General features: G+C 38.2%; 1 protein-coding gene across 5 annotated transcripts in view; it reads left to right on the top strand.

Annotated features, from left to right (window-relative positions):
- The window catches only part of TENM2 (teneurin transmembrane protein 2), a 480,855-nt gene that overhangs the window by 43,706 nt on the left and 410,595 nt on the right, over positions 1-26,554 (top strand). For 2 of the 5 annotated variants that reach the window (XM_062502012.1, XM_062502011.1), the window contains exon 3: positions 7,166-7,168. The exons of the other annotated variants lie outside the window; for them this stretch is intronic. In XM_062502012.1, coding sequence (XP_062357996.1) covers positions 7,166-7,168 — 3 coding nt within the window. The remainder of the gene's footprint in view (positions 1-7,165; positions 7,169-26,554) is intronic. 5 annotated transcript variants of the gene reach the window in all.

Here is a 26,554-nt window from a genome sequence, read left to right as displayed (position 1 = left end):
TGGCATTGCACACGTCATACATCACCGAGGCTCCTGAAGGAGGAGAGCTGGGGAGGTTACTCCTGCATGGGCAGACTTCAGCTCTTCTTTAGGAAGGCTTGTAAAGTACTTTGTAAATGACAAATTTAGAAAGTCATTAAGCGCAGTATCAAAGCTCAGTAGCTTAAGTGGATCCAATTTTGATGTGCTCTCAAAACCTGAGGGCACTTCTGATAGGAAGTGGTTTCCTAATGAGGGAATTGACTAGCAGGGATGACTTTTAAAGACTTAACTACACATAAACTCAATTTGGTCCAGGTAAATGGCTTATGTATTCAGTACAGAGGGAGTCTAGATGATGGGGTTAAAGACAAAAAAATGGATATGTAGTACTGGCAAAGTTTAAAGCCTTGTGTAAGACAAGAATATGCAATGACAGTATTAAAAAGCTTAAACGTTTGTTGCAATTTTTGTATAACCCAGCAAAACTGGAATGTAGGTTGGCAGGATGAAGTGATGAATTACTGCTACACTCTTTGATATATATGGAAAGAGCTCAATAAATACTATCTGGTCCAGAGTGCTTGATGATATTGAGATTAAGGATGGAGATGTGGCAAGACAGCTCTGCTTTGGTGGCCTAAAAGGGTAAACCCAAATGCCATCTTGACATTCATTTGCTCATAGCTGACATTCAGCACTTGGGCAGCCATTAGATTTTCCGTTCAGATCAGTGTTGACCTGAGAGATATGCATCAGGATCTTGGGTTTCATCCTCCCAGAGATGCAGGTGTTTCTAGCACTCATCATTATATGGATGTACCACTAAAACAAACAAGCAGAAAATGCAACACAAGCCCGCAAACACCCCAAACTAAGCCAAAAAATATGCTTGTATATGGTGGGGTGAGCTCTTACACCATGAATGTCCATACTGGTCTCTCCCATTCATGTCCATCAGGGCTTCAGCACTGTAAAATTTTCCATTGCCTCTGAGGTGACTCCAGTCCCACATTCTATGCCCTTCTCTGGCACAGCATCATTGGGCTTTTTGTCCATATGCCATACAAGGGCCTGATGAAGCTGTATCCTATTTGCAGTCTCTCTTCTTTGAGTCTTCTTCTCTCAGTGGTGTTTTTTTTTGTTTTTTTGGATAATATGAATGTGCCCCTCATAATGGAATTAACTAAGGCACCCAGGAATTGAGACTGAGGAGTTGAAGTCTGATATTTAGCCAGGAAACTGAGGAAAACAGAAATATGGGCTGATGAATTAAGGGTATCAGGAAAATACTGCAGCAGCTGGGTTCATAAACTGCTGAGGCTAGCTGCGTTCTTCCTTTTTCCTGAATTCTAAGGAAAGAGCTATTGCCTGCAGCTGTATCTGCATCACTGTGTGAAGGTCACAACATGGAGAGCTTTTAAAAAAAACCTCTCAAAATAACCACAAGATTTTTCAATTATTTAATCATGAGCCTTTCCATCTAGTAGAGAGAAATGATGAAACTATGTTTAACAAGAACTCCATTACAGCACATTATTCAGTTTGTCAATTATTAGTTTTATAAAAGAAAAGTTAGATGATATAGGTCACCCAGGTAAGCAAGCAGCAGTGCCTTTGTTCAAACCATAACTGAGTTAGAATAATGCCTTTTTATTCTTTTCTATAAAAGAGATGTGTGTCTGATAAAGTCAATCCAACTTGGTGCTAAATGCATTGTGTGTGGCTGATGTATGATAAAACCTTTGCAGCAAGGTTTGCAGGTTTGTCTGTACTTGGTGTTTAAGTAAATTTATTAAGGTGAAACAAAACCTATGTATTTTACATTTCCCTTGTAAACTAAAGCACAGATCGCAGTCATCCATACTCTGAATTGATTTTTCTCTTGCCTTTCAAAATGATAAATTTTACCAAAAGCTTCCTCTAAGTTCATCACACCAGAGACTGGTACCTTTCCTCTTGTGTGGTATCCCACTATTAATAATCTTTCTAATTGCAAAGACTGGCATACTTCACTAATTAGTGCATAATTGTGTCAAGGTACACACTGCTTTTTCTAGTCAATACTTCATTTGTGAAGCTCAGCCTGAGTCTGGCCAGTCAGCTCAGGTGGTGCAGTGAATGCCTACTGTCACATGTGTAAAGTGATGTGTAGATGGCTGTTTAAGTGCCATTACGTTTTCTAAATATTTCATGGGATGTGCTTTGTGTTTACGCTCTGCACACTGCTCTTTTCAAGGAATCTGTCAGCTTGTCAAAGGCAATGGATTTGAATTGGTTGTTAATGTGGTGTTGAAGTGTAATGTTCTACTCAGGTAGGATACACTTCCTCTTCAGATGGAAATGAATAGGACATGGTCCCTTAGCTCTGTTAGTGCCAAAGGTTTCTTATGCATATAATAGAATAAACAGTTTTTTGAAAACTAAATTATCCCATAACTAATGAGTTTCAAAAGCAGTTACTTATTTTTTACTCTCTTTTGTTATAAAACTTTTTTCACTTAGTTCTTAAGTAGTAAGTTCCTGTGTTCCATTCCTTAGGTCAAGAGAGAAAAAATCTAATTATAAGCCCAATTTTGTTGTTGGTGGTGGTGTTTGAGATTTTTGTTTGGGTGGTTTTTATCCATATTTTTTTTTTTGGTGACTTTTTGCAGAAGCTCCTGTCAGAATTGAATGGCTTCTGTCAGATGCTGTAGGAGCAACCTGAAAATTAACTTTTTTCTTTGTTTTGGACTTCAATATACTTCACACAGGTTAAAGACAACTTTCTGCCTAATTTAAGCTTTGACAAGTTCTATGACACTCTCCTTTCTTGGCAGTGATAAGGGAAGTACTTCTATCTATTTGTTCAGCCTCCCTGTAGCATTTGAAATCACTGACTCTCCTCTCTACACTCTTCCTGTAAGAAGCTCAGGGGATGATTGGCAATGATTCAGGAAGTCTGAAGCTCTGACTCTCAAATCAAGTGAGAGATTTCTTATGAGCAGCTGTTTGTCCACTTGCCTGTTTAGTCTTTGGCTCACAGACCTCTCATCAAAGTTCTTCAACACCTCCAAAGCTGTTGGTAGCACCACAGAGACCATGCTGAAATCTTAACCATCTGTGAACAAGAAACACTATCTCTGTTAAAAGAAGATGAGAATTTTTTCAATTTATATTTTGTCTATCTCATGGTTAAAGAACATCAGATTAGGCTGAACCCATAAAAGAAAGATGTGATGATACTGGAGAGATGGAAGAACCTTGTTGAACTCATCTTTTCCTAAAGTTACTTGCTCTTGAAGGCTTATCACTGTTATCATTGTTCTTAAAGCTAAATGCCTAAATTTTTCACCTTGCAATGGGAATCCTGTCCATGTAACAGATTTATGTGAAGAAGTAGCTTTAAATGTTTTTCCCAGCCCAAATGATTGACCCTATTGTGTGCTTCTATTTGTCACCAAAGGGTGCCATTGCTGTGATCTTGCACATTCCTATGCTAAACCCACTGACTTTTGGAAGAGGCACTGCTCCTGTATGGTATTAATCCTTTTAGTTGAGTAAAGAAATGGTAAGAAAAGTGGCCTCGTGGAGAAAAGTGTCAAAAGAGCTATGTGTAGATTGAAACAGTGGTAGGAACAACCCAGTGCTAAAACAGGGCTGTTTTCCTGGTGTCCATTTGGGTTCCTTACATTTCATCAGCACCTCTTACACTGTAGTGGTGTACAAACTCATATCTCACCATGAAAATAACCACAAGTTTCTGGATGCTTAGTACTGTGCAGCAGAACAGCACAGGTGTCAGAGGAAGAGTTTTATTTGTGAATAAAGTCACAGATAGAGGTGTGGCTACTACAGAAGAAGTTGCTGGTGTGTTCCATGCTGGCTCCTGGAGGCACCTGCCCTAATATTCAACATGTGTAAGATCCTGAGGTGTTATGTACTATTTGTTCATTAGTCTGTGCTTGCAAAGTGATTGTCCATCTGTGCTCACGTCTGAAAGAGAGATTTACACAAGCTGGACTCTAAGAAACATAGTTGATTCCTGGAATGTATCACAAGTACAGTTCATCCCCAAAGCATATCAGACTGTATTTAGACTCAATACAAACTCGTATTTGTACCTTCTGTCCTTTGATGTTTTCTTCAGGCTCCGAAATACATAATGCAGCAATCCAGGTAAATGAAATAAAAATATTAACTTATCAAGCTTGATTTCCTATAGCCTGAGATGGACGAAGATGTTTTGGTAGTTTTTTTTAGTTTTCATTTTATTAAGAAGCATGCTAGTATTATTGAGGGCCTTCAAATAGCATCTCTCCAGGTCAGATCTTGCAGCTGAGCAGCTGTTCAGTGGGAAGGATGACTTCTGTGGTTTCTGAAGTTGTTATAAATATCTCAGGAATTGCTGACTGTTCAAGTCATTCAGGCTTTTCAGTAGTGCATTGCTGATAGGAGAAGATCATCACTGAGTGGGTGAAATTGTATTTGCCTGAAAGTCCAAGGAGCTCATGGAAACCAAAACTTCCTTGCCATTTTTGCCCTATTGAAACTGAGATATCATCTTGTAAAAAGGCAAAATACCATTCCATTATAGCAACATGCCTGTAGGCAAGGCACAATATGTGAGCATCATTTGTTTGCTCAGAGCCATGACTGTCATTCAGAAATATTGAAAGGTAGCAGTTGGATTTTTTCACACAAATGGTTAAGGGACTTTTCTCAACATCAAATTAGCGTTCAAGAGTGAAAATATAGCTTCTGTTTCCTCAGATGCTGAGTTGTAAGAATGACTAATCGTGATTCCTGGGGGAATTTATTTTGTTTTTAAACTTGAGTGGCACTAGATAAATAGGTTTATTGGTTTTCCACAGAACAGTTATATTTAGTAAACTTGAAATGAGATGAATTACAGTGAAGTTACTCCTCTTTCCAGTCTTCTTTAGGAGGGGAATTATTTTAAGGAGGCGTATGCTATTTATATCTCCCACATAATGCTGTACCCTCAAGCTATGTTACATAGTGTGGATATGGACAAAACAAGGGAATGACTGTAATTGCTTAACTGACTTGAGTTTGTCTTTTGTAGTTATTTTTTTTTTTCCTCTTTAAACTTCTTTGGCTCAGTGAAACAGGACATCACTGACTCTCACATTAAGACGTTTTTGATCAGTTTTGTTCCGTGCACACAAAGTGTGTGTTGGGAAAGATTAGGTCAAGATTAGGACTCTAACCAGAGGAGCAAAGAAAAGAGGAGTCCAAGGAGGTTCCAGGTTTGGGGAAGCCAATGGAACACCACATCTGTGAGGGAAGTAGGCATCTGCCATCCAAACCAGCTCTGCTCACCAAGTGTGCTGGGTGTGCTGCTCTTCAAAAGCAGCCCAGAGAAATTCAGAGAATAAGTTCTGAAAGTTCATCTGTGTATAAATGCTGGTGTTCACTTTAAAGCCTCTTTTAGTATAGCAAACTTTCCAAGCTGTATTTCTGAAGCTAATAATATATGCAAATCAGTTAGTTTTCTTCTTTCACAGAGTTCTCTACATTTTCAGTATTAAATAGTGAAATAATAATCCTTATGTGCCCAGTCCTGTCAATATATCCCTGGGCAGCTTCTCAAAGACTCCTTGAGTCTCAATCATCTATATTCATTTGCCAGTTCTAATTTTCTGGATAATTACTGCATATTTCAAGACCACTTCTGTTGTGATACTTAGCCAGATTTAATTCTTTCAGATACTTTATTTCTTAACCTATAATTTGACTTCCCTGAGAGTATTTGAAGATGGGTATGCATATTCAGTTTAGTCCTAAATTTTGGGATTGAATCACACTCCAAGCATGTCCTCTGTCTCAATCAGGACTCCCTGTCCTGTCCCCTGAAGACTCTATATTTGTGGACTAAATGTCCTTTCACAGGAATAAGGACCCTCTGTACATAATGGAACCCAGTACAAGCTCTTGTGGGTGACAAAGTGCCATCGAATCTTTCCAAACAAAGGTTTCTATTAATTTAAAGCAGAGTTTCTCATACGTTTTTCACATTTTTTGGTGTGGTTTGAATTAATTAATTACATTTTACTTTTCTAGGTAGAAGGACAGATGAAGAGAGTCTAGTGTGATTACAGTTATGCAGGGGTTTTGGCTTTTTTTTTTTTTTAAGGAAAACAGATAAAGAGACCTGTGATAAATGTTAGGAGATTGACCTATAACCACAGCAGGCAGACATTAATAATCAGTGTTTTCTGTGTTATCATCGGTCCAGCTGTTTTGCTAAAGATCCTGAGAAAAGACTCTGGGAACAGCTAGTATTGTGGTGCTTCAGCTTGAGGGCTGGAGCTGATGGGAAGGATTTGGACAGAATTCTGAGGACTTCACAGCCAGCATCATGAAGATAAACAATTCTACATGGTGAAGAGTAAAGGAGGTAGAGCAGTCATTGCTATGGTTTTGCTGGCTTTGGTCAGTTCCCTGATATTTTATGTTAAAGGGTTTTTTCTATCTTTTTTATAGATTTTTTAAACTGATGCTTTTCACCATATTTTTCCCCCATCATTTTCAGTCCTGGTAAAAATATTATGGCATTTGCCTGTCTTTGTCTGAAAGATCATTTATTCCACTTTCCTACATGTTTTCTAATGTAGCATAGTGCCTTGAGCTTAAGACATTAATGTGGTTCCAGATAATCTCCTAGTCTTGTTTGACATGCGACGGCTTAAAAGCACTCTTTATTAAGCAGAATATTAATGTGCAAAGTGAGGGTTATTCTCTTTCTCTACATCTGATTAATTCTGTGCATGACTTAAATGGAGGAACATATCATCTTACAGAAATAATGATCATCTTAGAAAAATGATCTGAAAAAATCAATATTTTTCTTTTCCTGACTTTTGTCCCTCCTTATTTGAGTCTAGTTTATGAAGTAATGGAATGTTAAAAATGCTTTGGATCACTTCTGTGGTGAGAAATTTTGACACTCTTTCAAAATTTTTTTTTTTTTTATTTTTTTGGTTAATCTTTTTGTGCCATATCTACTGCAATATACTCTCTTTTTTTTTTCTTAGCTTGAAATGAATGTGTTTTTTTTCCTACAAACAAAATCTTTTCAAACAATTTTAAATGTGATTTGAAGTATTTCTTGAGTTTTGCTGTTAAGTCTCAGAGGAGTAGAATACATGTGGCAAGTTCTCCAGAAAGAACCTCTGAAAAGAACGTATTAAAGATGAAATATAAGGATTTTTAGATCAAAAGGATAATGATATTTTAAAATCTTTACTATGTGATAAATTAATCAGAAGGCATTATAAAGATGTACAAACACGCACAAGGAGAGAGAAGAGAAGGAAGACAGTGACTTTGAAATTAATATAGACACAGACCTAAAGACGCTGTCAGAAGCTGGTTATAAACCAGCAGACAGAGCTGTAACATATGCACTTGTTAGAAATCTGAGCTGTGTCAGAATGAGCATGATGAGAGAAATTGGTATGAGCTCAAAAACCTAATTTTATCAGATGTTGTATTGTATTTGCAGAGGTGCTGGGATGCTGTGACATGAAATAATCAGGAGTGGTGCAGGGACTGCTCAGAAGCCTTTGGTGCCTCTTGGGCTCTCCTGGGCACTGTGGGCTGAGCAGGGGAATATGGTTCTACCTTCCTGTGATTCCCTTAAAGAACACAACCCCAAAACGATGCCTAAAGCTGAAAGTAATCAGCTAACATACGTCAGCATGAACCAAAGTTGTGTATTTCTGACAGGAATTCTAATAGACTTGACTCTGTAACTGTGAAAAAAAAAAAAGCTATTTAATAAAAGCCCAACAGATTTTCAGAGCAACTAGACATATGCATCTGAAAGAAATGCAGGACCAAAACACCTCACACTATGATAATTCCGGCTTCAGATTTCATATGTGAGCATGTATATGACTCATTCATGTTTTAAATGCAGTTGTGAATGGGAACCAAATGCATCATTTGGTTAGTTAATATTTTTTTCTATTAGAATACAAACATAGAAATACCTGTTCTAACAGATCAGCTGCAAGAAAAGCTGGCAGCAGGAAAGGAGAGCGTATTGGAGATTCTGACATCTGAATAATAGATAATCCATGTCTATACCCCCAAAACAAAGATACACTGTAATTAAATTCATAGTCTTTATTACAGTCTACCTAATATTTCAAGATCTATTTTACTTCTTTATGAAAGGCTGAATTCCACAACTCTGAGCTGTTATGCTGCTTGTGTTGTAAGCACAATAGGTTGTAATCAGGTTTAGTAAATCTCAACATTCAAAGGAACTCTTCAAGAATTAGTAACTAAGATCTTGGTTCTGCAAAACTATGTAAGTTTTAATGAAACAATATTATTGGTATTTCAAATTTAGAAATAATTAGAGAGGAAGTTCATTATTATGATATAGCAATAATAATGAAGGAAAGTTCTAGTTTCCCTGCATAGAAACTGTGAATTTAAGGCATTGCTACAAAAATCTGATGGTTGTGGGTCTGAAACCTGGAATAAGCCTGCAGAGCTCTAGCAGTGCTTAGTGTACCAGGTTGAAGTCCATACACCATTTATTTGTGCCCAATAAAGCATTCACCAGTCTGGGAAATGGCTTGCAAACCTGATGTAGTTTGTTCTGTATCCTGGTGGTCTGAAATACTGACTTGTCTTTCAAAGGGTTTCAGAAGTCTGAGGCATGAAAATGTCAGTCTATTTTCTATACACTCTTTCTTATCTAATTGAAACATAAAGTCCAGTAAGTGAATTGTGATAATTTTGTACAGGAGCTTCTATAAAAGCTCCATTCCATTAGGTTAAATGTGTTTTAGCTGCTGTTACTGAGGTGCTAATACAGAGCACTTGCCGAGCAGCCCTTTCTAGCCATAGCTAAAATAGCTAAATTTGCATGAACTTAGCTTAAACAGCTAAATTCATGTATGTTGAACAAGTACTTGAGTTCTGCTTCATAATCCAAACCAAATATTTGGAAGAAAAATTATCTCATGGTAATTTTGTTACCTAAGGATTATTGGTCACCCAGGTGTACTCTCACATGGGCTGTAACAGGCAGCAGCTGAGCACACACATGCTTCCATCACACCTGAGGTGGTGTCTGGTGAGCCCCTGACATTGCTGCTGGCAGTGGGGAGCTGGGACCTTGGGAGCTCTGCCTTTCCTGTTGGACCTCACTCTTCCTCAGTGTTTTCCTGGTTCTTGTCCTCCTCCCCCAAAGCAAGGATCTCATCTCCTCCTAGCTTAACACATCTTCCTTTTGGCCGTGATTCTTTGGACATCTTTGGTGCTTGTTTTGCAACTCTTGTCTGTCAGAGTTTGGTTCTCGCATGTGTTTTCCTATGTCTTATTTGTCTAACTGTATCACAGCTCTGCTCTGGCCTCTGTGGGGTCATATATTATTTATGTGCTTAATTGAACAGTGTTACAAAATGCTTCAGCCTTATAACTGCGTGTGCTTCTTGCAAAGTTAAAATGTGAAAAAAATGTTCCTGTGCTGTTGTTACCCAGACACTGTGGATACCCACCACTGTTCCAGTGTTATCCAGAGCTCCTCCAGCAGAAGGCAGACATCCTGCCTGAAGGAAACATCAGCCTCTGCTTTGGCTGGGCTGTCTCAGGACAAAAGAAAAAAAAAATAGCTTAAAATGCAATTTTTAAAACCATTTATATTAAATCTTTACAGCCTTAATATAACCAATTTCTAACCAATGTGTCCAGAAAAGGGAGTGTCACAGGGATGGTGGTCAGGGGCACAGGAGACAGAGCCACAAGGAGCTTTTGCTCCTTTTGGGACACAGGTTGGGTTAGGAGTGAGGGCTGGGTTAGGAGTCCAGCTGTCATTCAAGAGTGTTTTGATTAACGCTGTGATTGATAGAGGAGGCAAGTGTTGTGGCAATATGTCATAGGACTTTGGTAGCAACAGTAGGAATGGGGTGCTGAAACCTGGTTTGGTGGTTTTTTGGTTGTTGTTGTTGTTTTGTTTAATTTTGTTTTGTTTTTTTTTTCTTTTATTTGTTTGTTTTGGGGTTTTTTTGTTTGTTTGTTTTGTTTTTGTTTTTTTGGTTTTTTTTTTCTTTTTTTGTTTTGTGGGGGTTTTTGGTGGTTTTACCACTTGTGGATTTCTGCCATGCCCATCACTGCACATCTGGTTTATTTTTGTTCAGCTCTGTTCTAAAGTGCTGAGCACAATCTGCCCCAGAGTCCCAGCTGAGGCTGCCAGTGATTTCAGTGGGCAGTGGTGCTCACCTCTCTCAGCAGAGCTGCCCTGTGTGGTGTTCTGCAGCAGCAATGCTGAGTTATCCCACTGGTCCCTGTGGCTGATCAGGGGCCATTAGTCCATTGATTGCTGCTCCTGGCTGCTCTCCTGCTTCACGCCAGGTTTGAAACAGATACTCAGTGACTTAGGAAGTAGATGCACAATCTGTATATTTATCAGTGGGAATGAAAGAAACATTTTTGTTCAGACACAGGTGAGTTACTGCTTGTGTGGGCTTGAAGGCTACTGGCAAAAAAGATTTCCCTAGAAAATAACTAGACAGGAAAAATGAGTTGGGCTTCTGAGGATCTGAAGTATAAAATATGCAAATTACAAGAATTTGGCATACTGTCAGACTTAGACTTTTTCCCTTGATATACGGAATTTGCGTGACCTGCTCAGTCAGGCATTCTATTTGCAATTGATTTTTACAATGAAATTTGCAAGTGACTTCCTTTTCTATTTTCTCTTCTTTCAATGTGAGCATTTTCTGACAGAAATTCCAAGTCCAGTTTGGAGCGTTATGTTATGCTTTAGACATCTGCGTCCTTAAAACTTGAGTGAAAATACAAGATGCCTATTTGAATAACACAGTGTCATCAACAGAGCTTGCAAGTGATGCGAGAGGTGATAGTGCTTCCTTATGCTTCTCTCATCACACATCATGTCGTACATTTGGGCACGTATGTGGGTAGTTCTTTGAAAAAGAATAATAAACAGGTCCAAGATGTGATGTCAGATCTAGTTAATCAGTGTACTAGAAATACATTACCCTAAATCTTGGTTAGGAAAATAGTAATCAAAGTCTTGAGTTTCTTTTCATTTGGAGAGACAGATGGCATATCTGCTTAACGGCAAATATCCAAAAGAATTTTTTCAAAAAAATCCTATCTTTCAAAACATGGCAATCAGAATCATCTTGGAGAGGAACTATTAAATTTAATAAGCCATATGTTCAGTGAATTTACTTATTTTGTTCGAAGATGTAGACGTAGAATTCACCTCTGTGTCCTTTTGTGTAAATTAACTGCCTTATTCTATGCTGCACAATTAAGGTATTTAACAAAGTTCCAAATGTGCAACATATTATTAACCAAACACAGCTACTACACAACAACAAACACAGCAACTTTCACGTTGCTGAAATAAATGCATTTAGGGGAACAGTCTGCAGTTTACTAGAATTCCCTCTGTGGAGTTCAGCGTGTTTGAAGATCAGATTGACTGGCAGCTTCCTTGGTATACATAAAACAGATCTAAAATTATTTCAAATAGAAATTCTCTGAGGATTTTATCATCTTTGCTGTTCTGTTGTACTGAAGATGCAGATGTGCCAGACTGTTCTGCAGGATTATAAATGCATTAGTGAAACCCTAATACGCTCCCTAACAAATATATGCAGTGCAAGAGGTTTTCTTAGCCATCTTGTACCCACTCACTTTATTTATTTCATGTAATTGGCATGTTGTTCTGCCTTTATAGCTTGTTAAAATGAGATCCGAAAATGGCTGTAGCTAATGGCTGCTGGAAGTCTTTTCCCATGGTAGGAAGGAGCGGGGGGGGGGGGGGGGGGTGGGAAAGGTAGATTTTAAAGCACAGAGCTCTCCCAGTGAGAAGCAAAGATTTAAAAAGATGGATATAATGCATTGGTGTGTGTGGTAGAAGTGAGTTTTAATGGCACTGGATACATGCATGAACGTTGCAGACCAGTGTCCCAGCCCTGCTGGCATGCTGGGGTAGGGGCAGGGGGTGCTGAGCCTGTGGTGCTGACACTGAGACAGGTGTGCTGGTAGTGAAGGGGGGTTTCTTTTCTTCTGGAGAGAAAATGGAAAGAGAACACCTGGAATGAGGTGTTCTGAATGTCTTCCTTTGCAAAGTGCAGGACTTGGCTCCAAGAAACTTGGACAAGGGAAAGTGTGGGCAGACATCCTCCTTCCCTGGAGTCAGGGCACTCCAGCACTGTGGGTGGACATTAATTAACATTAATTCAGACAGTTGAGGTCTGACCAGATGTAAATCCATGTGAATGTCCAGTGTACACATCACTAGTTTTAAATGAAAGGTTTCTTGTTTTTCTCCTGGATTACACTGTAGATACTGCCACATTATTTTATGTTCTTTGAATTGCTGTCAGGAGAAGCACACAGTCCATCCTGTGACCCTTAAACATTTAGTTTTTTAACTTTAGTGGCTTTAGAAAAAATTAAAATTATACTGCTGCACACCATGATTTTAAATGGTCATTCCAGTCTTTAGCAGCTCTTGGAACATGAAAGGATTTTAGTTTCAGGATTTGACTTGAGAAAGTGGAAGACAGCAGAGGACCTTTGGTGTATCAGTAGTCATCTCTAAGAGCATTGCACTGTCTCACTGTATTTAGTGAAATGAGCAAACTCTCTTTATATTTCCACCTGGTCTAGGAACCTGTTGTATTTTCCGTGACAAGAAATTAAATTGCAAATAGAAATAAAAACAAAATTTTGTCTTAAAATAAAGCGTGTCTTACAGAGCATTTGTTTTCTGGTTTCTTGCACTTCTTACACAAGAAAAAAATGTATTCAGATCCTTAAAAAAAACAACAAATTAAGAATTTTTTTTCCACTATTAAAACATTTCAGAAGCTGCTGGGAAAGGTCTTGAGTTTTGTTCTGTATGTCCATATCAATTAAAAAAAAATCATTTCATTGTAGCGTTAGATTTCTATACAATAGCATAGCACCTGCTAGATGTGTTCCAGAGAATGATCAACTGTTGTGTGCCCATTCCCTTGTAAAATATGGGTAAGATGAAGTATGTGAAACACATTTATCTGCTGCAAATCAGTTTGTCTCAGAAGACTCAGTTAAATTATATGGTGCCTAATTTTTCTACTGATACACCTTCTGAATTTTATCTGATATACTGTATTTTTCTTCCCCAATAGGTCAAATGAATCATCTTTTACTTTCTCTTTTAGAACACACAGTAAAAGTAAATTCAGCACATGCCATTTGTGTATAACTGGCATGATTTACTGCACGGCTGAATATAAAATCATAAAACTTACAGGACATGGTTAATACATAACCATCAAAATAACAGAGTGCAATTCTGAATTTATGAGGCTGAACTTAACACTGAATATCAAATAAGAACCACATTGATTTCTGTAGCGCATGGCTTAAAAACACATTAGGTGGCATAACTGCAAGACAGTACATTGATTTAAGCATAAAATGCATAGCACTCGATACTTCACCACCTAACGTTTCCCAGTAATGAACAAAGCTGTTGTATATTGATGAAAGGAAAATTATTTGTTTTGTTAAATTGTGGTACTCAAACAGATACCTTGCTTTTAGACTGGGTTGGCATAATTGGAATCATTCTTAGTAACAAATGACGTTGTACACGTGAAAGAGGGTACATGGTGAACTCTGCATAATGCGTTTTAAGAAATATGTATTTAGTCTGGACTTAATGTAAGTGTGAATTCAGGCACCCTTGTTTCAGGGAGGGTACTTTGGCAGGTACAGAAGATTAATTGCATTTTGGAGGCCTCTAATTGCCTTTAAAATGTTAAACATTTGCCTTCCTGAATTATGGCCAGAGAGTAAGTCTATAAATCTCTATCACCCTTTCTCACTGAGCTTTGCCAAAATTAACTCTATTTACATCAGGAAACACACTTTTGGCCATATTTTAGGCCCCAGTACACAAACTGCCTCAGCAAGTGAAGAGTTTCAATTACTTTAGTCTAAGGTCCCCAAAACATAAATTGAATTGACATTGGCGTTTCCTCTGGATTTATTCTTAAGTAGAAAATTCTGTGTGGGGGTTGAAATTGGATCTTTTGAACGTTACTTCCTCACAGTGCACTATATCCAGAGTGGCATCCTTGTCCTTTTTAATGGTCCAGTAGTGCAAAGTGGACTTGAAGCAGCTCAGCCAGAAGCTTCAGGTGAGTGTGGTCTCTGGGCAGTGCTGTCAGTGGGCACAGCCAGGAGCTGCACACTGAGTCCTGCCCTGGGTGCCTTGTGTGAGAGTGCTGCTTGTCAGCCTGGGAGAACAGGACAGCAAAAACACCTTGGTCTTCAACTATGTAGAACATACAGGTCTGTCTACTAGCTCCAGTTGTGCACACACACACATTTGTGTGTTTTGGATTCATTGTATGAAGTGTGGCTACTCCCATGTTCAGTCTGTGGCCTCTGGCAGGATGTGTCCTTGGGGGTGTGTGCATTTCGTAGCTGAAGGGGGCAGATAGCAGCTCCAAGTCTGTGTTGTGCATTCAGAGCATTCACAGGGTGCTACATTGATTTTGAATGCTTTAGAAGACAAATTGGATGCGGTCGCGTTCTAGTCTTGCTTACATTTTGGGTTACTTTTTTTTTATCCTGCAAAGTTTAAGTATTAGTCTTCATGACATGCAAAATTGTCTGAGGTGTTGGAGAATAATGTTTTAATCATCATTGACATTTTCAGTGAAGATTAAAATTTAATAAAATTAATTGTCCATTTTTGAATGGCTCACTTTGCAGTTAATCACACACCTTTAGCTTCCCCTGCAGATGGGTATTTCTTTCCTGCAGTGCCTTTTTTACCTTGAAACTCACCTGTAATTATGGTAATTGATTAAGTTGCTGGTTATAATTTTTTCTTCAAATTAATGGAATATAATTTTAAGTTATGCTTAGTGTGAAATAAACTGCTTTTATAATCTTGTTGAAAGAACCTTTTCTAAATCTGTACAAATATTGTTTCTTTCCCTTTTAAAGGAAAATCTCCAACATACTAAAAGAATATAACTTATTATATAAGGTTATGTTTAATGGCAAGTATAGAATACATTGTTTTCACTGCTGAGCATCTCTAGTAATATAATTTGAAGTGCTAGGGCCCTTTGCATCCATTTCTGAATCTATTATTAGTTGATTAAATTAACTGGCTGGATCAGTACAGTGAGAAGAGACACAGTAATGATATTACAGAATTAGTATGCTATGATGAATTGTCAGGAAAAGTAACTGTGACAGCCCTGTGGCCATATGCACTTAGCCATGCAATTTATAGTCATTTGAAAAGCCAAGGACTTTTCAGTTTTGGTTAGGAAATTTGTTCTTGCTTTTGACAGAAGTTGAGGGATATGTGTGTCTTGAACAAGAGGGGGTTTACAGTGCCAACATGAAAAGAAACCAAAGGCTCTCCTCAACTGCTAGCAGTTGGGTAATTTACAAAGAAAAAGCTTCAAAAAAGGATGATTTTATTGTAGCTGTGCCAGTTCTTTTTAGATTATAATGTGATAGTGCATATATATAATAGTGTGGTTCCTTTACAGTTGTAGAAAATAGAATTGCTTAGGGTAAGGTAAAAGTGAATGTGATCTTGTATCACAATTTCAGTAGTTATGGAGCACCACAAATTTTGGTACAGCAGCAGTAGAGCCTTTTTAGGAGGACAGTAAATACAGCTGGGTTTTATTCTTGCAACTGATTTGAGGCTATTTAGAATGCCTTATTTCGCCTTTATGCAAGTATTTGTAAGTAAAATAAAGATTGCCAAACACCATCAAAATTGCTGGTAGTTACAGTAGGTAATCAGCATATAAGAGTTGACTCATGGCCAATGCTGTAGCAATTCCCACTTCTTTTCACTCTTTTCACTCTTGCCCTGCTTAGTTGCTGGACACTTGGAATTTACAATCTTGCCATTTTCACATTTACTGTACTGTGGGTTGGCACTCTCTGTAATATTCTTAATCATTAAAGCAAATTACACAAATATATTTTCAAAGAAGTAGCAGGCACAGCCAAGTGGACTAAGACAAAAGACAGCAGATTGTGTAGTTAACTCCTTCTTTTTGTGAGCCAAATAAATTGTATATCAGTATTAGTGTGGATTTGTAATCTTTGCTGAACATCAGGCTAAAATTCTTGTTGAACTTGAAGTGGAGTGTTAAGTCATTTTTCTTAATAGTGGTTATGCCAGTTCAAACTTTTGTAAAGAAAAGGAAAATATGAAATAGATTTTTAGTACTTAAATTATAGGACGTAAGAGGAATTCTTCATCTTACAGGAAACCACTACACAAGTGTTGATCCCTCCTGGGACCTCTTCCTGGTCCACAGGTGCTGGAGATGATCCTTCACACTGCTCTGTTTGCTACCTGGTGCCCTGAGAGCAGAACTGCTTCTTCTCTTGTGTCTGCAGATTTTCCTTAGCACACATTGCTTTAAGTTTTGGGAGGAAATACAATTTTTCATTTTCATAAAATAGTTTCACTTTCTAATTTTAATTAGAGAAGGATTTTCCTACCTGCAGCCTGAGGCTGTCCTCTAAAGGTTGTTTGGTCCATGGTATGACATATCAGTTTATACACATGATCCAATCAATTCCACTCCTCTGTCCCTCTGCTTTGCTTTCTTTGTCATAAGAAAGTTTCTCTTAGTGTTTCAGTCTTTTCTCCACAGTTGAAACATGCTCTTTATGGTTTGTTTTTTTAATGAAGAATATATTTTTCCTTCTGTTTAAAATATTCTCTCTTAATTTAATTATTAGATTAATTTATAGTCTTGTGTTTGAGTTATATTAATTTTTCAGAGTTAATACACTAAGCAAAACATGTAGCATTAAAACATTCAGAAAAATAATGGTCTCACCACTGTTTTCAGTGAGAAACAAGAACCTGCAGCAGTTTTGGTATTTTACTGGTAGAAGCCTTACTATTAGTAAAGAGTTAAATGCTGCTGTTAATGTGGGTGCTAAGTAAGAAAAAAAAAGAAAAAAACAAAACAAAAAAAAAAACCACGTTTCTACAGTTTCTCAGTTTAAGCAAATTGTCTCTTGACTTCAAAGTAAAATATTTCAAATACTCAAAAAATTAAATGTTAGTAGCTTAAATACTTAATTTTGTAGACCTGATAAAGGTATTTTTCAAGTAGCAAAATGTGTTGTTATGTTTCTGTATCTGGATGGACTGACCTGAACAGAATCTTCCTTGAAGTCGTAACCTAATGTTGATAATGGTGGTTGCTGGGGTTTTGTTTTGTGTTTTGCCTTTACCTTTGTCATAGATCTATTTAAACCCATAGTCTGCTAAGGTAATATTTCCGTAATTACTACATTTAATTATTCAGACCATGTTTCAGTGAGATTTTGGCTTGGTTTCATTCTTTATTTTTGCATTTTGTCATTTTGTGAGATCTGTACTGCTACCTGCATGCAGCCTCTATAATAAACACTGCAGTAGTCACATAGTCATTTCCTAATCTTCCTGATCTGTGTATTCTTAGCAATTACTACTAAGTTACTCTCATGCTTATTTGCAACGGTAAGCTCTGAGTGTTGGAAAAAACCCCTAACCAGCCAAAAAAATCCAAAGCAAACAAAAAAATCTCTGCCCCCCACACCACAGTATTACAGACTAGGTAGTATTTCTTTTGAGTTTACAGCATCATTATTTACACATCACATTTACAGCATCATTATTGTAAAATACTTTTCTTGGTGTTACTATAGAAGCAGCTTCTGAGAATAGATGATCAAAAGTTGCCCTTGCAGGCTGCTGTTGCTTTCAGTGGGTATTAGTGAGTGTAAGGATGGAGCCAGAATTTAAGCTAAGTAAAAGTGAAGAGAGGCCCGAGATGAAAACAGTGTGTGGTTTGTTTTTTTTTGGTTTGTTTTTGTTTTTTTTAAATTTGCCCTGCTTTTTATGGCAGGGAGTTTTTAGTGTTGGGGTGTTTGATTTGAGGTCGGGTTACACTTGGGTGAACTGAAGTGATTAAACTTTGCTTCTGATCTCTGATTCACCCAATACAGAGGCAGATAAGCTTTTAAGAGCTTGCTGCTGAGCGCTTGGCCCCTTTTGTAGAACGTAGTCAGACTTTGCAGTATTTGTGTTTGACAGTAAGTTTTCATAGACAGAGATCACCATCTAGGAAAGGGCAAAACACTATTTTGTTTAAAAAGAAAACTACAAAGGGCTTTGTTAGTAGAAGCTGTTTGGAATGTGGTCAGTGCAAATGTGGAAGCTGCGGTCCTGTGCCAGGCATCTGCTCTCTGCTGATGGGTACCAGGTGCCATGACCCAGCCAAGAGCCTCTCTCAGCTCTCCAGAGCCTGCAACGCTGGGCTAAACACTGCTCAGAAATAACAGCGAGTTCAGGATGCTCTGAAAAATATTGCCCAGGATATTTTGTCACCGTGTTCTGTATTTGGATCTAAAGAGCACTTAAAGCTGAGCGGGCTGATGATAGTTTCTCTGAAGAGTCCACTCTTGCTGCCCGTGGAAATGAATGCCTTTGATGTCCGTGCACTGCAGAGAAACGCAGTAAGCAGCTAAATGCCTTAATGCATTCTGCCACTGAGCGATCTAAAAGCTTCCATGTGCATCGCGGAGCTTGTGCAGGAAGGTTTTCACTGTCAGCAAAGCAAAATGAATGCCTTTAGCTTTAAAGTTTAAATGCCTTGCTCAGCAGGGAGCCCAGAGAGATTTGTTCAACTGAAATGAGCTTATAATAAGGCTTTCATCCTAAGATAAGTAAGGACAACATTCAGTAGCTCTGTACTCCCTCACCAGAAAATACAAATAGCTTTCCCTATGTGTTACGATGCTGTTATTGCCTTTCATGTGATATGTTGCAATTAATGCTAATGCACATTTTCCATCGTGGGCTGTGGTAACGCCATGTTGTAACTATATAACATTTAGAAGTTCAAAAAAATAAGATTTGCAACTAACGTATTAATTGTTTTGTTTATTTTACCCCCAGAAATGAGCGCTAGGATAATATCTACAGAAGGGTTTGCAGTAGCAAGGTATTTTAAACCATTTAATTGTGCTCAAACTTTACAGAGGTTCAAAATGCATTTAGAGAGATTCATAGCAAAAGAAAATCCATCACTGGCTATTAGACATGAAACCACTCCTGGCTTAGGCAGTCCCAGAGCTGCAGATTGCTTGAGGCTGAGTGTGTGGGAGCTATCCCTGTGCTTGCTGCTGCTGGAGATGAGGATCTGGGCAGGGTGGACCATTTGTCTGACCTGGTGTGGCTGGCTGTGTATCTTCACTCCTGTAGCTGCTGATTTTCTAGCCCCACCCCAGGCACAATTCTTCCTTCTACAATCAAAGGGCAGATTTTTTTCTGCCTGTTTGATCTGCAGGTTTGGGTTGGGATCATTAAAATAGCACTTACCCAAGCCTCTGTCCACTCTTGCTTTTTGTGCGGTGTTTGTTACAGGGTTTCTGAGTCCCTAATAAGCTGTTAACAAGCTGTCAATTATAGTGCTCATGCAAATTAGTGAAAGAGACAGTGAGGGGCTGATGTGTACAGTATGCTATCTCAGAGGAGGTAAACTAAAGCCTTCTCATTTTCATCACTGTCCTTGCAAAGCTGTCTTCATAACAGCTATAAAACGTTCATCTTGTCTTCTCCTTTTTATCGTGTTTACAAATTGAATATAGTAGTTAAATATCAATTATTACAGGTCATATTTTGTGTTAAATACCAGGCATCTAAAAATAGAACAGTGACATTTAAATCCAAAGGACTTCAATGAATCTGTCTTCATGCTGGTTTAAATGTCTTATTTACAATTTGCTGGATTTCTGGGTTCACCAGAATAATCCTGCTTTCATTTCCACCACTGCCTTTGTATTTCCTATTCACTTGTTTTCAATATATCACATTTTTGCTTGAAAATCCATTATTTCTTGGACTCTTTTTAACTCTTCCCCAAGGACTGCCAGCCAGGTATAAGTCTCTGTATGCCAGTCATCAAAACTTCTCTTGACTGCCTTTTTTTTTTTTTTTTTTTTTTTTTTAGTAATTCGCAGAAATGAAGTCTCATAGCTCATACTCCTTATCTTGGTCAGGGCTCCCTCAGGAGCATACCATAAACCTAATCTCTTTCAAATTCTCTATCAAAATATCAACATAAATTTATATGTGTCCCCCCTGGTATCCATTAACTCTTGGAATACTCATCCATTATCGTTTCATACCCATGTTACTCCACTTGGCTGTGTAAGCTCAGATCATTTTGACCTTACTAGTTCCAGTTAAAATTCAAATGATTCTGCTTTGTGCTTACTACTGCAAAATTTTTCTCATCTGTTTTGAGGAAGTGGAACAAAGTAGCAATTGGTAGACTTGGCTGTTTGACCAGTGAAAGTGAAATTACTGATGGAGTACAAGTATCCAACATCTGACTGTGATGTTTAGCAAGATTTCTATATAATAAAAACGATTGGAAGATTTTAAAGGGAGTCACATAGAAAAAAACCCTACTTTTTTGGTGAATTTTAAAACTAAAATGATCATCAAAAGACTCCTCATTTGTGAGTTTCTGTGAAGTACATGTGTAATCATAACTGAGGAGGGGAAAAGGTAGGTAACCTGGGATGCAGTTGTGAGTGGAATTAAGTCCATGCCTGATTGTTCTCATCTCAAGTGAAAGCATAAAAATTTTAGGTATTTGCAACTTCGCAGGCAGTGATGTTTTATGGGGGACTACATAAATAAATCAGATTTGTTCAAAAGGTACAGTTCTATTCTGGCTTTGAAAGGTCCTTTTGATCAGCCAGTTCTATTTGTGGGCTTATACTGGAGCTGTGTAGATCCTTTTATTTAGTTCTGCTTTAAAAAGGCAGTTGGGCTTAAGTCTGTGTTAGGGAACCACAGGGCATTTTAGTTGGGAGGAAGGGCTGGAGATCATCTCGAGGTCACTGTCTTCTTCAGAAAGTCCTTTTTTCCTCCTGCCACGTGTCCCCCAGCACTGGACAGACTGTCTGAGCCTCCAGCATGGTGACTGCAGTGCTCAGCACCTCAGTGACAGAATGATCTGGTCACCTTGACTCAAACCTGTCAACAGCTGGATGACAGCTGGATCAGAATGGAGTCATCTTCCAGCCTGTAATATTTGGCTCTTGAATTTCAAATATTTGAACCCAATCTTAGGAGTGCAGAGGCATTAATTTAACTAGAGTTAAATACTCTTAACTGAGTATTCTGCAGAAATTGAGTGGGTTATGTGCCTGCCGACTTGATTCTGCTGCATTAATATCAAGGACTGTTTTTCTTCTGTGAGCTGAATGGAATCAGGATCAAGAGCTAAGTAAAGTTAAACAGGCATTCATATTCATTCAGGAGCAGTACAAAGTATGCATTCAACTTGGTGCCATCATTTTCGTGTGATATCTGGTAAGCTTATTACTTAGCAAGAGCTATTAGCTGAAGTTAGGCTCACAATTACAAGGAGACCCAATCAGGCTTTTGCTTCACAGAACATGGATGACTGTAGGAAGCTGATTAGGATATTTGTAGGATATTAGTGGGAGGCTGAGGAGTTGTCATTCCCTTTTCTGAAAAGATGGATTTATTCAAAAAGCCATCTAATTTGATAGATAATTGATTAACTGAGAAATTATATTTTCAACAGAAAGCTGTCACCAGTCTGAAAAAAGCTTGTCCTTTACAGATTTTTGGAATATAGGGACAGATGTCTTCCAGTTATCATTTCCCAGCTGGAAGTCTAAGAAACAAAAGAGTTGTAAGAGCATCATACTGTCAGGATGTGTTCAAAATGACTTTTTTTTTTTTTTTTAATAGTCAACAACAACTGGCTGCAGCATCTGGCATTACTGTAGAGTTTTATAATTGTTAATTCTACCAACTTTAGGTTGGAATAGCATTACAGACTGAAAACAACACAGTTTCTCACTGCTTTTCTTTTTTCTTGAAAACTTGTTTTATTGGTTCCAAATGTGCATTTTGTAGTTAAAACAGGAGTCTTTGAGTTACTGATTAAATGCTTTGGAGCAAGATATGGTGATAGCATTGCTTGTGTGGAAACAAGGCAGCAGGAATTCTGTGTCTGCTCTCATCCCTCGTGGCCGGAGCCCCCAGGGATGCTGCAGGGATCAGGGGCAGCACTTTGCCCTTCGCTCACAGAAGTGCAGGACCCCTGCTCACAACAGAACACCTTCAGCTTCAACTGGTTCAGTGTTCTCTGAACATCTCGAAAGGCTTTCTTCAGTTCTCATGGCCTTGAAGTGTGGAGCAGGGTGTGTGTTTGGATTTTAGGGTGCTGATTTCAAAGGTTTGTGACCCTGCCAATGATTAAGATCTGTATGTAATGCATGACAGACAGGAATTCAGTCTGTGACTGGGTAGGCTTTCTAGTACTTCACAAAACAACCCAAAAAACCCCCAAAAAACAACCAACCAAACAAAAAAAACCCAAACAAAACAAAGCACGAATTAAAAACAACTAAAAGAACTAAGTAACTTTTTTGGGGCATTCCACTTTTTTTTTAAGTAATCTAGTCTCCAGTCCTGTTTATGAGTCTCTGGGGTCTAGTGCTTCATATTCTTATTTTATGTTACTGTGGTACCTGGCTGCTTTTCATGCACATGCTAATTCCCATTTCATATCCAGCCATCAAATGTGTGTATAGTTCAAGACACAAATTTAAAGGCCAACTTTGAAAGTTTGTTTTTTGTTGTTTTGTTTTTGTTTTTGTTTTTTTTTTTTTTTTTGGTTGGTTGGTTGGTTGTTTTTTTTCTCCTGTTAAACCAACAGAGTTAATTTAAAATTTCACACGCAGAGTTTGAATGCCTTGCTGTAGATCAAAAATAGCTGCATTCAAATGAGTAAAGATGTGAATGGAGATAAAAATAAGTAATAGAAAACTTAAAGAATGTTCTGGAAAAATGAACGTTACAAAATCTCCCTCTAATTTTGTGCAGAAAAGTACTTAGCTCTTAAGACATTAACAAAAAAAAATACAAAGTTATCTTGACAGCATTGGGGGTTTTACATGTTTTACACTTCTTGAACATGGACAAAATCAGTTGTGGTAAACATACTTATTAGTACTCCATTTATTTGCCAGTGTCTTGAAGGAGCCATGCTAATGTTTGGACTCTTAGTTTGTTTTGATTTCATAGCAGGAAATTGTATCCACGTAAGTGAGAATGCACTGAACAGCAATAAATCATTATTTCTCAGATGACCAATATCAGCAGGAATCTCATACACTTCCCTGCTGGAGCTGATTTCTAAATTCATTGAATAATTATTGGTGCTGCTTTTCTTATGTGACAAACATTCTTCTCTCTGATTCTGTTAAGTCTAACAGTGATGTTCACACACAACCTAACATGCAGGGATTCTTATTTTTGGGATGTGGAAAAGGAAGAATAAGGAACCTACATACGTTTTAATATAGCATCTTATGATACACTGGGAACTTTGTACTATGCATTTTAAGAAAAAAAATAAATCTGACTCAGATTATTTTAATAACTTTTTAAATGTTGTGATTTATCAAAATGCATATATTTTACTGAAATGTTAATATTTGTGTAATATCACAAACTGTTTCTGCCATGAAAAATAATGTTGTCAATTTAAAATTATCATAACAAAAAATGCAGTGGTACAGGGTAAAGTGTCTCTACTGAATGCAAAATTCGGTGAAACTCCCAAGGTTTTAGCGACAATTAAGCAGATGGGAATGATCAATGGCTGCATGAAACTTAATCTTTTGCTGTAGATCTAACACGAATTGTATCAGTGTCTTTTGGAGAGCAGCAATTGTTTGATAATCCGGATCAGAAAAGCAGTCTGAATTCCAGCTGGGCTGTGTGTCTGTAGGGTTATGTTCACAAAGCAGGGATGGGGAACTGAGGGGCTCTGGAACTGGGGCTGAGGAGGCTGAACTTCCCCAGATCTCAGGAATGTTCATTTGCTTCAGCTCAAGTGAATGTCGCCCCATCAGCGCCACTGATCTGCTGCCAGATAGAACTGGGGAAGAGTGACTGGTTCTCAAAATAAAACTGAAAGAGCAGTTCTTCCCAATTTAAAAATAGATCTGTTATAAATGTTAGTTAAGTCCATTGTTCTGTCAGAGCAGTACAACAGATTACTGTTTCATTAATCAAAGGGTTAATCGAATTTTTAAATAAAACACTGCAGAAGTATTCTCTGTGCAAGTGAGACATCGCTAGAAGGGAGAAATCCTTTAACAGCCTGTGATTTAAATAGTTTTCCACCAAAATGAATTTATTGGATATTGATTCGCTCCTAACTCAGTTTTAATACTGATTAAATATTACAACTTCATTTCAACACATCTGTTAGCTCTCTTTTTCCCTTCCCTCTTTATTTTTTTTTCTCTTCTCATATGAAATCCTGGGTAATTTGGTTCAATTAATTTTAGAAGTCATGTTTAGCATAGCCAGTTTGTTTGCAATGACTTTCCTTTCTTCCTTGTGAAATACTGTTCCTTTCTTAGCCCATGGCTTATGCCTTCCAACCAGAGAGAGCAATTCTTCAAAGGTTCCATCTAATGCAAGCTGTTTCACTTCAAGTAATTCCATGTTTCAGACAGTGCTGCTCTCTGGGTTTTTTACCCTCTCTGTATGGCCCATGTTGCTGACATCACCTATGTGCAACTAATACATCAAAAACAACAGAAATAAATCTTATTTTATTTCTCAGATTATTTAGTGAATTTCCAGGTGACTTTTTAGTCACTCTTTGGGAATGAAGAGAGAAAAGAGAAGGTATATACATATATGTGTTACATATCCCTACAGGTGCACACCGGTCAGCCTCAGGCAAGTTGTATCCATTAGAAGACTTGAAACGTGACTTTGTCCTCCTATCTCCTGAAGCAGTAATGCCTGCAGTGCCCAAAAGGAGGGATTTAGTCCCCTCCCTGCACACCCAGACAGCACAGTCTGTACTCTGCAGGAGCTGGAGAGCTCCTGGTGAGGTCCAGGCAAGGAAAGCAGTGATGGGGCTGCTTGTTTGAGATGTGTGAGAAACGAGATTGAGGTGGAGCTCTGAGGGGTTTGGTCAGGCTGGGGAACCATCCTGGTACAGGGAGTATGTGTCTGCTTCCTCAAGCTTTCTTTGTGAAAATGCAACCTTATTGAAGCACTGCTTTGCCTATATCATAATGGAACTGAATTTCTTGTGTTTTTTTTTTTTTTTTGTTATCATTTGTAGAAGGCATGGGAGAATTTATTAAGAAAAGCTGTAATTATTAAAACATTAATTAAATCACAGTTAAGAGTATTTGCATTTGATGGTCTGTTAGGTTAATAATGACTCAGAATTAATGTTGTTGTTTGTTCCTTGAGCATTCAACATAATGGGATTTTTTTTATTCAGGTGTTCAGACTCCAAGATACACTTTTCATATTGAAGGGTGGTTAAAGCTTTTGGTACAGGTAAAATAAATACTAAACAGGCACTGTGACCTAAGTTTTGTTCCTTTTGCCCACAGATGATTGACCCTCTCAGCCTGACCCAGTGTTGCATTCTCCTGAAGTGCTGACTGTGCATGGCTGGGTGGTCACTGGTGTGCACATCACCTCGCTGGGCTGCCTGAGAAGGTGGATGAGGCAGCTACAAAGCCCAGAGCTAAAGTCATGATTGAAAGATGCAGGTTTAGTGCTGGGAGCAGTGTTTGACACCTTTAAGTGCTGTCCTTCTGTGTGTGTCTATTCAACAAAATAGTCTTGGGTCTGGAGTATGTGTGAAAGCTAAGGTAGCCCTTCTGAGCTGTGATCACAAAGGGGTTTTTAAACATCCAGTGCTTAGTACAGTTAGTTATGCAGGAAAGTTTTAAAAATCTTCAGATATGTGCAAAGTGCATCTGCCTCTGCCCACACTATGTTGGTGACCCCATGATGTGAGAAACTCCCAGCTGTATAGTTTGAATAGCTATAATTAAAAGTATCAGCAATTCAAATAGCATTAACTTATACGTATGCCTTTTTTGTTGTTTTTTTGCCTACGTTTACGTGACTCTGCATTTCTATTTTCCATGTGATATCTTACACCTAAATGATGTGTCGGAAAGAGCTCTGAAATAAAAAGTTACCATAAATTCCAGCACCCTACAAGTGTCCCAAAGAGAGCCACTCTTCCAAGACAAGGTCTGCTGCTCCTTATCCCTTTGGCCTCACAGTCACTGATAAAAAGTTGCAGGGTTTTTGTTTTTATGAGGGAATGAATATTTACATTTTCCCTTCTTTCATGCAGGCACATAAACACGCAGAAGGGCATTTCTTATCTCCTTTACATAGCGCCGTATTGCAGACACTCAGTGTTCCTGGGATGTTCAGGTTTGTGATACTTTTGGAAATAAATTTGGCATCATCTCTTCGTACATCTTTTCCAGTAACAGCTGCAGCTTCTTTGCCTGTTGTGTTTTCCTTCTGTGATGGGTTGCAGTCAAGTGTAGTTATGGGAGATGGCTGCTTCCGCTTGTAAGTGTTGAAGCCAAGCAAGTTTTGGCTAAGTTTTTGCTCTTCTTTCTTCTTTCT

This window comes from Cinclus cinclus, chromosome 14 (assembly GCF_963662255.1).
Source record: "Cinclus cinclus chromosome 14, bCinCin1.1, whole genome shotgun sequence".
Lineage (NCBI taxonomy): Eukaryota > Metazoa > Chordata > Aves > Passeriformes > Cinclidae > Cinclus > Cinclus cinclus.
This window is presented reverse-complemented; position numbering and strand designations above follow the sequence as displayed.